At 38.5% G+C, this 9,717-nt stretch overlaps 1 protein-coding gene across 2 annotated transcripts; it reads left to right on the top strand.

Annotated features, from left to right (window-relative positions):
* The first annotated feature begins 7 nt into the window (after positions 1-7).
* LOC118324395 (ras-related protein Rap-1A) lies at positions 8-8,115 on the top strand. 2 transcript variants are annotated; one of them, XM_035656715.1, is made up of 8 exons: positions 2,044-2,066; positions 2,145-2,232; positions 2,757-2,825; positions 2,949-3,005; positions 3,103-3,243; positions 4,540-4,683; positions 5,430-5,547; positions 7,363-8,115. In XM_035656715.1, exons 2-7 carry the CDS (start codon positions 2,176-2,178, stop codon positions 5,517-5,519), a joined length of 558 nt encoding a protein of 185 aa, XP_035512608.1. In that variant the 5' UTR covers positions 2,044-2,066; positions 2,145-2,175; the 3' UTR covers positions 5,520-5,547; positions 7,363-8,115. The 2 variants fall into 2 exon arrangements, with proteins under 2 accessions (XP_035512609.1, XP_035512608.1); XM_035656716.1 differs by lacking the exon at positions 2,044-2,066 and adding an exon at positions 8-69 and having other exon boundaries at positions 2,145-2,825.
* Positions 8,116-9,717: the final 1,602 nt, after the last annotated feature.

Raw genomic sequence — 9,717 nt, 5'->3', positions numbered from 1 at the left:
AGGATCTGCCGCCCCCCCCCTCCTCCCCAGATGTAGAGGGAGTTGTCATCTGCAGCAGCCGTGTACACAGTAGGTTAACCTTTTGTTGGTTCTCTTTTCGTCTCGCTGCGCAGATGTTGTGTCACGAGTAGAACTTGGTGAAGGTTGTCAGCTCAAGTGCGTAAACACTTGAAATGAGTCCGGGCTCGTATCTAATCAGGGGAAGGTTTCGGGAAGTTTTCTGACGCCTGCGTACGTTCACATTGTAATCACAGTTGCGTTCGTTTTCAGGCTAACGAATGCATCAGGCGCACGACGGCCTCACCCTTAGGTTCACCCCCCCCCCTTCGCCCTGGTGATGATTTCAGTGCAGTGGCCATGCATGCTCCCTCTGATCTCCGTTTTCTGTTTGTATGGTGTACTTGAGTAGAGGAGGGTCATTACAAAGGCCCTTTGTAGAGCAACTCGTGTGCCTGTCTCTCACTGTGGGTTTCTGCTGCTGCTTCGTACGTCGTACTTAGAATTGCAAATGCGGGTCGAGTGCGACAGAGTGTTTTTTGTATTGTTTGTCTCAACATTTGACAAAATGTCCCACAGACCTGGTAGGATTAGTAGATTCAAAGAGGTTTTTAAATGAGATTGTACTGTTCACCACCCCCTCTTTGACATTCGTACATCAAATGAAGATCAGATTTGCATTTCAGAATAGAATTTAAAACACGGCTCCTTTTTGTTTTTTTTAAATCACTTTTCACCACATGTACGTGTTTGGTTAAATGTTTAGTTATGTATTATGAGATGTGTTTTCTGTGCTGCTGCTCATTATCTCTGAACTTCTCCTTAAAATAAGAATGAGTTTAATATTTACAGTCAACCTTTTTCCTCATTCAGTCAAATCTATCAAGGTTAGGCAGATATACTCGAGTTTCTCTGAAATAAATCCAAAGCAGTGACGCGTTTGAGTCAGTGTGAGGAGGTGATTTTCCCATTGTTCATATTTTTCAACAGTCACAAGACAGAACAACACAAAAATAAATAAAACTGAGAACAGAACAGAACAGCTTTCTGTATAACTGAAGGCCTTAATGATGCATTTATCATTTATAGTAATAATCCTGCTTCTCCGATTGTTTCGAGAAACGACGTGTGTCTTCGTCACAAACATTTTCACGGCTGTGAAAATTCTTCTGACTGCCAGTATTTTCTAGGCCACGTACGCCGTCTAAAGTGTGTCAGGCTGATGGAGTTGATGATAGGTCGATCTCCGTGGCCTCTCTCCTCCGTATTGTAATGAGATGAAGTTATTTGTGGAACTGAAACTCTACCGAGTTTCTGTGAGTCCACCACGGTTCCACACGGAGTCTCGTGGGTCAGATTTAGCAGGTTTTTACTATAACTTACTTAATTATTCTTTTTCTGCTACAACTCTGCGAAGCACTGATCTGAATTTCTGGAGTTTAGGAGTTTATTGCGGTTTCCTTCAGCTCTTGTTGATTTTTGTTTGTGTTTTATTAAAGGCAACGCCCCTATTGTCATGACAGCTGAAGTCCCATGGCAGTGGGTGGGAAAGAGACCTCATTTTTTTGGCAGGGAAACGGCATTTTAATCTGCTGATGTCAGTAATGGTTTCTGGTTGTAGACACTGTACCGACTTCAGCTTGTTCAATAGCTTCATTACTTCAGTTACCGTCTTTTGGTACAAATGGAGAAAAGACTTCCTGTGAGTCGTTGTTTGTGTCTGACTAAAGGCAGTGCTAAGGAGAGTGTACAGTAACACCTTGAGTCAAATAAAACATTATTGTAATAGTGAAACTATGGATGTCGGGTGAATTCATTCCAATCCGGTTTTAAAAATTATTTTTAATTTCGTTTAGTTTAGTTTATTCTTCTTCTGGAAAGTCCCTTTTTGTGTCTGTGGCAACTATCAGACAAACACAAGCACAACAAATGACGTTACAGTTAAACACAGACATTAAACAGTGTTTGTGCTCCACAACAACATCACCAAGGATCAAGGATACGGATATTCTCCTCGACACGGGGCAATTTGGATAAAGTTAAAGCTTGTTAAGATTCAGCGAGCTCAAGTAGGTTTTCGTCTGTAGCTGAAAATGACACAAAGATCCTCTGTCTCACGTTGTCCTTCCTTCTCTGTCCTGTCACAGACCCTTGTGCTGTCCAGTGAAGTTGCCCACCATGCGTGAGTATAAGCTAGTGGTGCTGGGATCAGGAGGCGTGGGAAAATCAGCACTGGTGAGTGATCGCTGCTGCCGTGGGTGGGAATCCGCATCGCCGATACCTCAGTTAACATGTTTATTACAGTTTTATAGTAAAATATGTTATTGGCACAATTGTGATGCAGTTTACAAAAACTTGGAGTGCTTTTAAATGAGAAGACCAGTTAGTTTTAAACAGAAATGTATTCTGTAAAATGGTAGGTGCTTTCTTAGCGATACAAGTTGTGGTACAGGGTTTTATTCTGCAGATAAAATGTTCAAGGATGTAATATTTCAAGAGGCCACAATAAATAAAAGAGAGACTAGGAACAAGCCTGAGTCATGAGCTATGCAGCTTCAAGAATATAAATTACCCTTGTTAAGAAATTAAACTGGCGTCTAGTCAGAGACTAAAGTTGAATCATAATATTTAAATCAACAATAAGTGTATTTTTATTTTGGGAAATAGAAGTAGTACAAACTGTGAACATTACATGAGAGTTGATACATTTTTAAATAATGAAAAACTAATGTTTCCTTTGTTTTATTTGTCCATTTCAGACAGTCCAATTTGTGCAAGGCATTTTTGTGGAGAAGTATGACCCGACAATAGAAGACTCCTACAGAAAGGTAAGCTCAGGAAACACACTTCATTTGACCTCCTGAACTTTGTAAAAGCAGTTCAGTGATTGGTGGTTTAAATGCCTCCACTTGTCTCATAGAAAGATAACCTGTTTGTTTTTTCTCCAACAGCAAGTCGAGGTTGACGGGCAGCAATGTATGCTTGAAATCCTCGACACGGCTGGAACAGTAAGTCAAGTCAGACACGGGTATCAGATGGACGGGTCTTACAGTGCAGACAGGCCCCGCTGATGGCCTTTCCCCTCTGTTGTTGTTGTTTCTATAGGAACAGTTCACGGCTATGAGGGACCTGTATATGAAGAACGGCCAAGGTTTTGCTTTGGTGTACTCTATTACAGCGCAGTCGACATTTAACGACCTACAGGACCTCCGGGAACAGATCCTGCGAGTAAAGGACACTGAGGATGTGAGTGTTTTATTCTTTTAAAACGTCACACTTGTTGTTATAAACTAACTATAACTAATGAGGTGAGTGATTGTACAGCAGGAAATATGAACCATGGTAGGATCGCATTAAAGTTCTGTAACTTTATTCACTTTATTAACTTTATTAATTTTATACAATAGGTCCATATTAACATACTAATACACGCTTTTTATTTTTTATTCATTGTTTGGTCGATAAAACACCACAAAGTAGTTTTAAAAAATTGTTGTAGTTTCTTATGTGTCTTGTTTTACCAAAAAATAATGAATTTACTAAAATGGAAGACAAAAGCAACAAATTCTCACAGTTGAGAAGCGCGAATCATCGAATGCATTTTTCCTTGAACAATTACTTAAACAATGAATCAATTATTTAAAAGAAGTTGTTGCTTGATTAATCAATTAATTGGATAAATGTTTCAGGTCAAACAAATGACTGTTCAGCTTTGTGACGAGGCATTTGTTTCTGATGGGTTTTCAAATGTTTATTAGCATTAAATGTGGGAACATTTTCCCCAACCAATAAAGAAACTTTTAACTTCTATCAAATGAATTTCCAATGAATAAACAAGCAGTGAACAAACATTGGATCCACTCTTCAATCCAAGTAAAAAATTTGAATAGTAGGACATAAATATAGAAGGTAAATGATGAAGAACAGGAGAATAAATAAAAAGGACTAAAGGAACACACAGTCAACACATTTAGAGATGTGTGTTTGTCCTCAGACAACAACAATAAGTCAGTATATAGTTACATTATCATTTCTATACAACCCACCAATTCTTTAAGGCTCCTCCTCAGTCTGTGGAGAGTTTCCCTTCTGTGATAACCTTTGGTGTTTCTCTGTATAATTCCTGTGTCGCCTCTCAGGCTCATCGCTCTCTCATTAAAGTCTGCTCTGTGGGAGAGAGGGCAGATCGAAGGGGGGCAGGAGCTTTGTGACAGGGTGGAAATGTCAGAGCTGTTGTTAGATGCTACCTGCCACTTTCAGTCTTGGTCTCTTCATCTCTTAATTTAGAGAGAGGATATACAGCATGCTGAGTGCTTGCTTTATTTATTCATAGCAAGTTGCTTGGTCTGTGTCTTGGCTGAGGTCTAGCTTTGCTAAAACATTTTGCTGTTGAATATATGCTTTAAAAACAGGGTGATGAAAACATCATGTTGTAGACACTTACACATTTATATTTGGATGGTGTTGTATGAAGTGAGATACAGAAGCAGTATGAAATGCAGAAGCAGTATCTTACTTCGACATTTCTGGTAATCAATCTAGGTTCCTATGATCCTGGTGGGAAACAAATGTGACCTGGAGGACGAGCGTGTGGTTGGCAAGGAGCAGGGTCAGAACCTGGCCCGTCAGTGGAACAACTGTGCCTTTTTAGAGACTTCAGCTAAATCAAAGATCAATGTTAATGAGGTAAGTGCTACGACTGGACCACCTGCGGCGTGTATGGCATTGGCAGAGGGGTTCAAGTGCAAAATCTGTGACAAATCTTCACCAAATCTTAAAAGATCAAGAAAATCTGAAAATATTCACATTGAGACACTAAAAACAAGAGAGTTTTAGCTTTTCTTTAATTGAAAAATGGCCATAAATAATCAAAATAGTTGCCTATTAACCTGCAGAGCTAGGATTCATGCAATGATATGCGACACATACATATATATATATATATATATATAGCCTCGCTTTTCCCCCCCGATGTTGTTAACACTTGTGTTTTGTACTTAAAGACAATGTTGTTTTTTAGTTTTTGCCAAATAAATTAGCAAATACAAGTGTACCACTGCACAAAAGACATTTTTTGAGCCCTTCTAGTCATCATTATGCTGTTTCCATAAGTGCAGGACTTGTATATTACAGTGAAAATTGAGCCTAGAATGAGTAAAAATGTGATAGGAGCAAAAAACAAACAGCCAGAAACCTGCTTGATGTTCAGAGGGTTAATCTTCTGTAGATTAAACAACTAATTGTTAAAGCTCTGTGGCTGTCTCACACATTTCTGCTTTTACAGTGCCAGAAATGTGTGTTTATATTTATAGTTCCCATAATATCCTCTTCTTCCATCTGAAATGCATCAGTGACTTCTCACTGCAAGATGTCGGTTCTTTCTTCTGTGCTGAAGCAAAAATGTTGAAATCGTGCAACTTTCTCTGTGGTAGATTTTCTATGATCTGGTGCGACAGATCAACAGAAAAACGCCGATGGAAAAGAAGAAGACAAAAAAGAAGTCAAGTTGCACAGTGCTCTAAATGCCCTCCCACAGTAGCTCCAGGCCAGGTGAGTGGGTGTTGAAACCAAATTTATTCCAGACTCACTGAGCTCTCTGGATTGTCACTGAACATTTAGAGATTCAGTGCAGTAATTATTAAAGCAAAGCATGTCTTGTTGTTGCAGTAACAGGATAAAGCGTCACTGATGTCCTTGAAACGGTGATGTCTCATAAAGCATCTCTGTAGGTTTAAAGAGTAAATCGTTTGGAAAAGGCAGATGAATGATTGAACGTCTTTTCATGTGTACTGATGAAAAGAAGAAAAACTGGAATCGATGTGTGAAAATCCATTTTAGGGCTTCACCTTTTTTTTTAATTTGATCAAAGATGGTTTAAAATGTTTTATGTAAATTAGTCAATCTGAAAGCCTTTCATGGATGTTGTGGCTCCACCTGCTGTTGGAACATTTACCAGCCACTGTTTTCATGCCCTACTGTGTTTGTATGTGTTTTCCCTCTAATGTAAGCAATTGGTTTGGTCTTTTAATATTAAAATCAACCTCGCTTGGTTGACACATGTAATCCATCACAGAGAATATCACGCTGTGCTGACTGATCAGAGGAAACTACGCTGCCTTGGATCACCGTCGTAATGTCAGTGAAGGCAGACGTGATGTTCCTTGTGATGAATGAAGTTTTACACCTCAATATGTAACGAAACCAATGTTTATAATCAGAAAACACGACGGCGTGCTTTATTAAAGGATGGGTTCACTGTTGTTCAAGTCTGTCCTGAAACAGTAGTTAGGGGCCCACATGGACATAGAAGCAGTGTTTTTAGTACAAAAGTCCCACTTTGTGATACTGTCCCTGCACTGCAGCTCAGCAAGGAAACACTTTCCAGGTAAACACAAAGGGATTTTTGTACTAAAAAGACGTTGGAGGATATCCACTTGAGTTGTCTAAATCAGACGGCTGTCAACTTAACTTTAGACACATTTTGTAATAAATTTATGGCACAGAACAAAGATTTTGTCCCCTCATTGCATTCAATGGGGATGTTTCATTGTTCATATGAGCACCTGAATATTGTTTTAAGACTGAACAATGAATATATCCTTTTAAGTGTTTGATTAAAGGGACATAACATGTAAAAATACTGATGTGTTAAAGTCCAGTGAAGGTTTATTAACAGATCTGGCTCTGAGACAGAGAACAAAAAGGTTTGAGACGATGAATGTTCAATAGTGGACTGTAGTCATTTCTTAGTGTGTTATGAGCTGAGAGGATGTGTTCTGTGAAGGGAATTGAACTCTTGTTAATAGCTGTTGTTAATCGCACCAGGATCAACTCCCAAAACAGATTCTCTAAAACACTGATCTCAGACTACCAGCCTGAGGTCCAGATCTGGCCAACAAGACAGTTTTCTATGGCTTTCATTTTAAAATAATCATTTAATTTTCTATAAAAGCTGCAGAATTGGAACAAAACAATTGACTTTATTTGACATTTAACATTTAGCAAGCTGCAGCAGAACCACACTGATTCACTGTGGCACAGCCTGAACCAAAATGTCTCTTTAAACCTGAAAGAATATTTTTATACCTGGTTATATTATCGTTGAGATTTAGTGCAACTACTTCCTCTCTCATATGCAAGGAGGCTAGAACGCTATTCTGTAAGGATACAATATCAGAGGCATTACTTGACTAAACATCCAGAGCAGTGCGACGGGTACAGGGCAGGACAGAAATATAAATTATTGATGGAAAAACAAACACTGGAGTATTTCAGTGTTAGACTGAGGCTCTTGTTTCTCTGCATTCACTTCATGTTCTACACAATGTTTAATATGCACTGATGTTGTTTTTTGTTTGTTTGCAGAAACTTGTAATGATTAACTGTTTCCCATTGGATCGTGTGCCAGCATTCCCAAGTCCTCTCCAGAGCATTTTGAAAAAAGGCTGACAGAGATACTTCACCACTCGCAAAATGGCAGGAGACGGCACATACTCTCTCTTCTCTGCTTTTTTTTAATGGCAAAGAAATCCACCTCTTCTTTGTATTGGCAGCCTGATGACAACTCTGTTTTTGTTTTGTTTTTTTTAGTTTTTCTCTTCTCCAATGTGTCTTTTCTTTTGGAAATATCAGTATAAAAGAAGAAGAGGCCATGGGTTTAAATCCATATACGGGAACTAAAAAAAAAAAAAATGTTTTTATTGAAAGTAACATCAATCTTTGGCATATTGTGACAATACGTTTGCAAAAGAAAACATGTGAAATGTTGGCCTTTCTCATACATTTCTGCACTAACAGTGTCAAAGATGCATCATTGTCCATAAGTTACTTGCTCTTACTTACAAGGATGTGTATTGACGAGATAACATCTTTCCTAAGTGACTTTGTTTTATATTGAAAGCTGCAAGCCTTCCATATTTCCCATAATATATTCTACTTCCATTTTTGCATAATAAAGCTAAGGAAATTAGTATTTTATAGACTGACGGGGGAAAAATGGTGTGTTCTGATTTGTGTCTTGAGGCTGAAAATATATTGTACTAAACCAACTCTAATATTGCTGTCACAGATGATTTTCCAGCTTTTATGAATGATTAAATTTTTAGTACATTTTCATTATTTTCGGTCTTTTTTCTTATTTATATTGTTCAATGGCTTAAGTGTGTGTTTTTTTTGTGTGTGTGTATCTAATTGTGAAATATAATTCTTGCTGTTTGTGGGCTTCAGCTGCAGGATATGAACCAAACCACCTTTAATGGTTTTATAAATATGTGTTTTCTCCACAGCAGACAAAAGCTGACGTTGGTGATGTATTAGTAAACTTCTGGTTTCTGTATTTTATCAGGACACACATTAGTGACCGGATCGATACCTTCAAGAGAGCCTCGACAGGCCTAAAGTGTTTCTTATTGGCAGAAGTGACAGCCTAAACCCAAGTCACCAGAGTTTCAGGAAAGGAGTTGGCTCAGCTGACCTGCGGGAAGTTGGAGCCAAGAGAGGAAGGAGCCGAGAAAGAGGAACCCTGACTGCCCGCCTCAGAGAGGTGGAGGCAGCAAAAGCAGAATAGAAACTGATCAGATGGTAAATTGAGCAAGTGAGACACTAAAGGCCTCTTTAAAGTGTCGTAACACACAGAAATAACCTCCTGATTGGTGGTAAAAGAATGTTTTACACCAAAGCAAATTTATATCTATAGACTCTTTTCAATTTGCATTTTGTGCCTCTGAGACTGAACTTGTGGAGAAAGTCTACACAGTCTACAGTAAAGTTTATTTAGGACCTGTAAAGTGTTTTACTTGAGTATTTGCTCTTTATCTGATTGCTGTAGTTACTTTACAGATTAAACATTTACATAATTACTTCATTTTTTAAAGAATAAACCACGATTTCCCAACCTTTTGTGCTTGTTAGAATAAAAACTATGGGGCCCCGTTGTCACATTTCAGATGTCTCACCATGTTCAGACTGAAGACCAAAGTGACCCAAATCAGATTTATTTATTGTTGCTCATCTGCCAGTGTCAGTCCAACAGTCCAAATCACATCTAATCTCTTCAGTTCAGTTCTGATCAGATTAAAGTCTGTTTCTTTTACAATGTGACCTCAGTGTGAACAGTTATGCTACTCTAAATTGACATCGTCGTGCAGTTTCCTCTCAGGACCGTGACCTGTTCACACTGCAATCTCATACATTTAAAAATTAATGTGAACAGATTAATGAATCAGAATGAAGCAGGACTTTCAGTGGAAACATGACCTTTGAGTTATTGAGCAGTTTAAGGCCCAAAGAGGTCAATTTATCCAACAGTTCACACAGAAAGTGAAGTGAAAAGTATAAAACATAAAAATATATATTATAACTGTTTTTGTAATCTTTCCTGCCCCAGTAACAAATCTTATGGCCTCCTAACATTTACTGTAACTTTTGACCCTTTCCAGAAGTCCTGACATCTTGTGTGAATCGTGTGACTGATTTATCTCACATCATAAATAGTTCGAGCTACAACAGCACAATGCTGTAATACAGTGGGTCCCAACCTGGGGTTCGCCAAAGCTGCACTGGGGGGTCGTGAGGCCTTCTTGATTCTGCTTTAAACATAAACACAGTTGGCCTATATCAACATCTCTGGGAAATAAACTTTGAGGGCTTAACACGAGTTATATTCCTCATTAAAACAACCGAAGAGTTAATAGAACAATGAGAAGAAAACACTGAATATGT

Source organism: Morone saxatilis, unplaced genomic scaffold, assembly GCF_004916995.1.
Source record: "Morone saxatilis isolate NCDOM2014 unplaced genomic scaffold, NCSU_SB_2.0 Contig15, whole genome shotgun sequence".
In the NCBI taxonomy this organism is placed as follows: domain Eukaryota; kingdom Metazoa; phylum Chordata; class Actinopteri; family Moronidae; genus Morone; species Morone saxatilis.
The sequence above is the reverse complement of the archived record's forward strand: the minus strand, read 5'-3'. Positions and strand labels throughout refer to the sequence as shown.

Coding starts and splice junctions, on each gene's coding strand:
- LOC118324395 (XM_035656715.1), top strand. CDS start 2,176: ATGCGTGAGTATAAGCTAGTGGTGCTGGGATCAGGAGGCGTGGGAAAA. Junction 3,006..3,102: donor TCCTCGACACGGCTGGAACA/GTAAGTCAAGTC, acceptor TTGTTTCTATAG/GAACAGTTCACGGCTATGAG. Junction 3,244..4,539: donor GAGTAAAGGACACTGAGGAT/GTGAGTGTTTTA, acceptor TAATCAATCTAG/GTTCCTATGATCCTGGTGGG.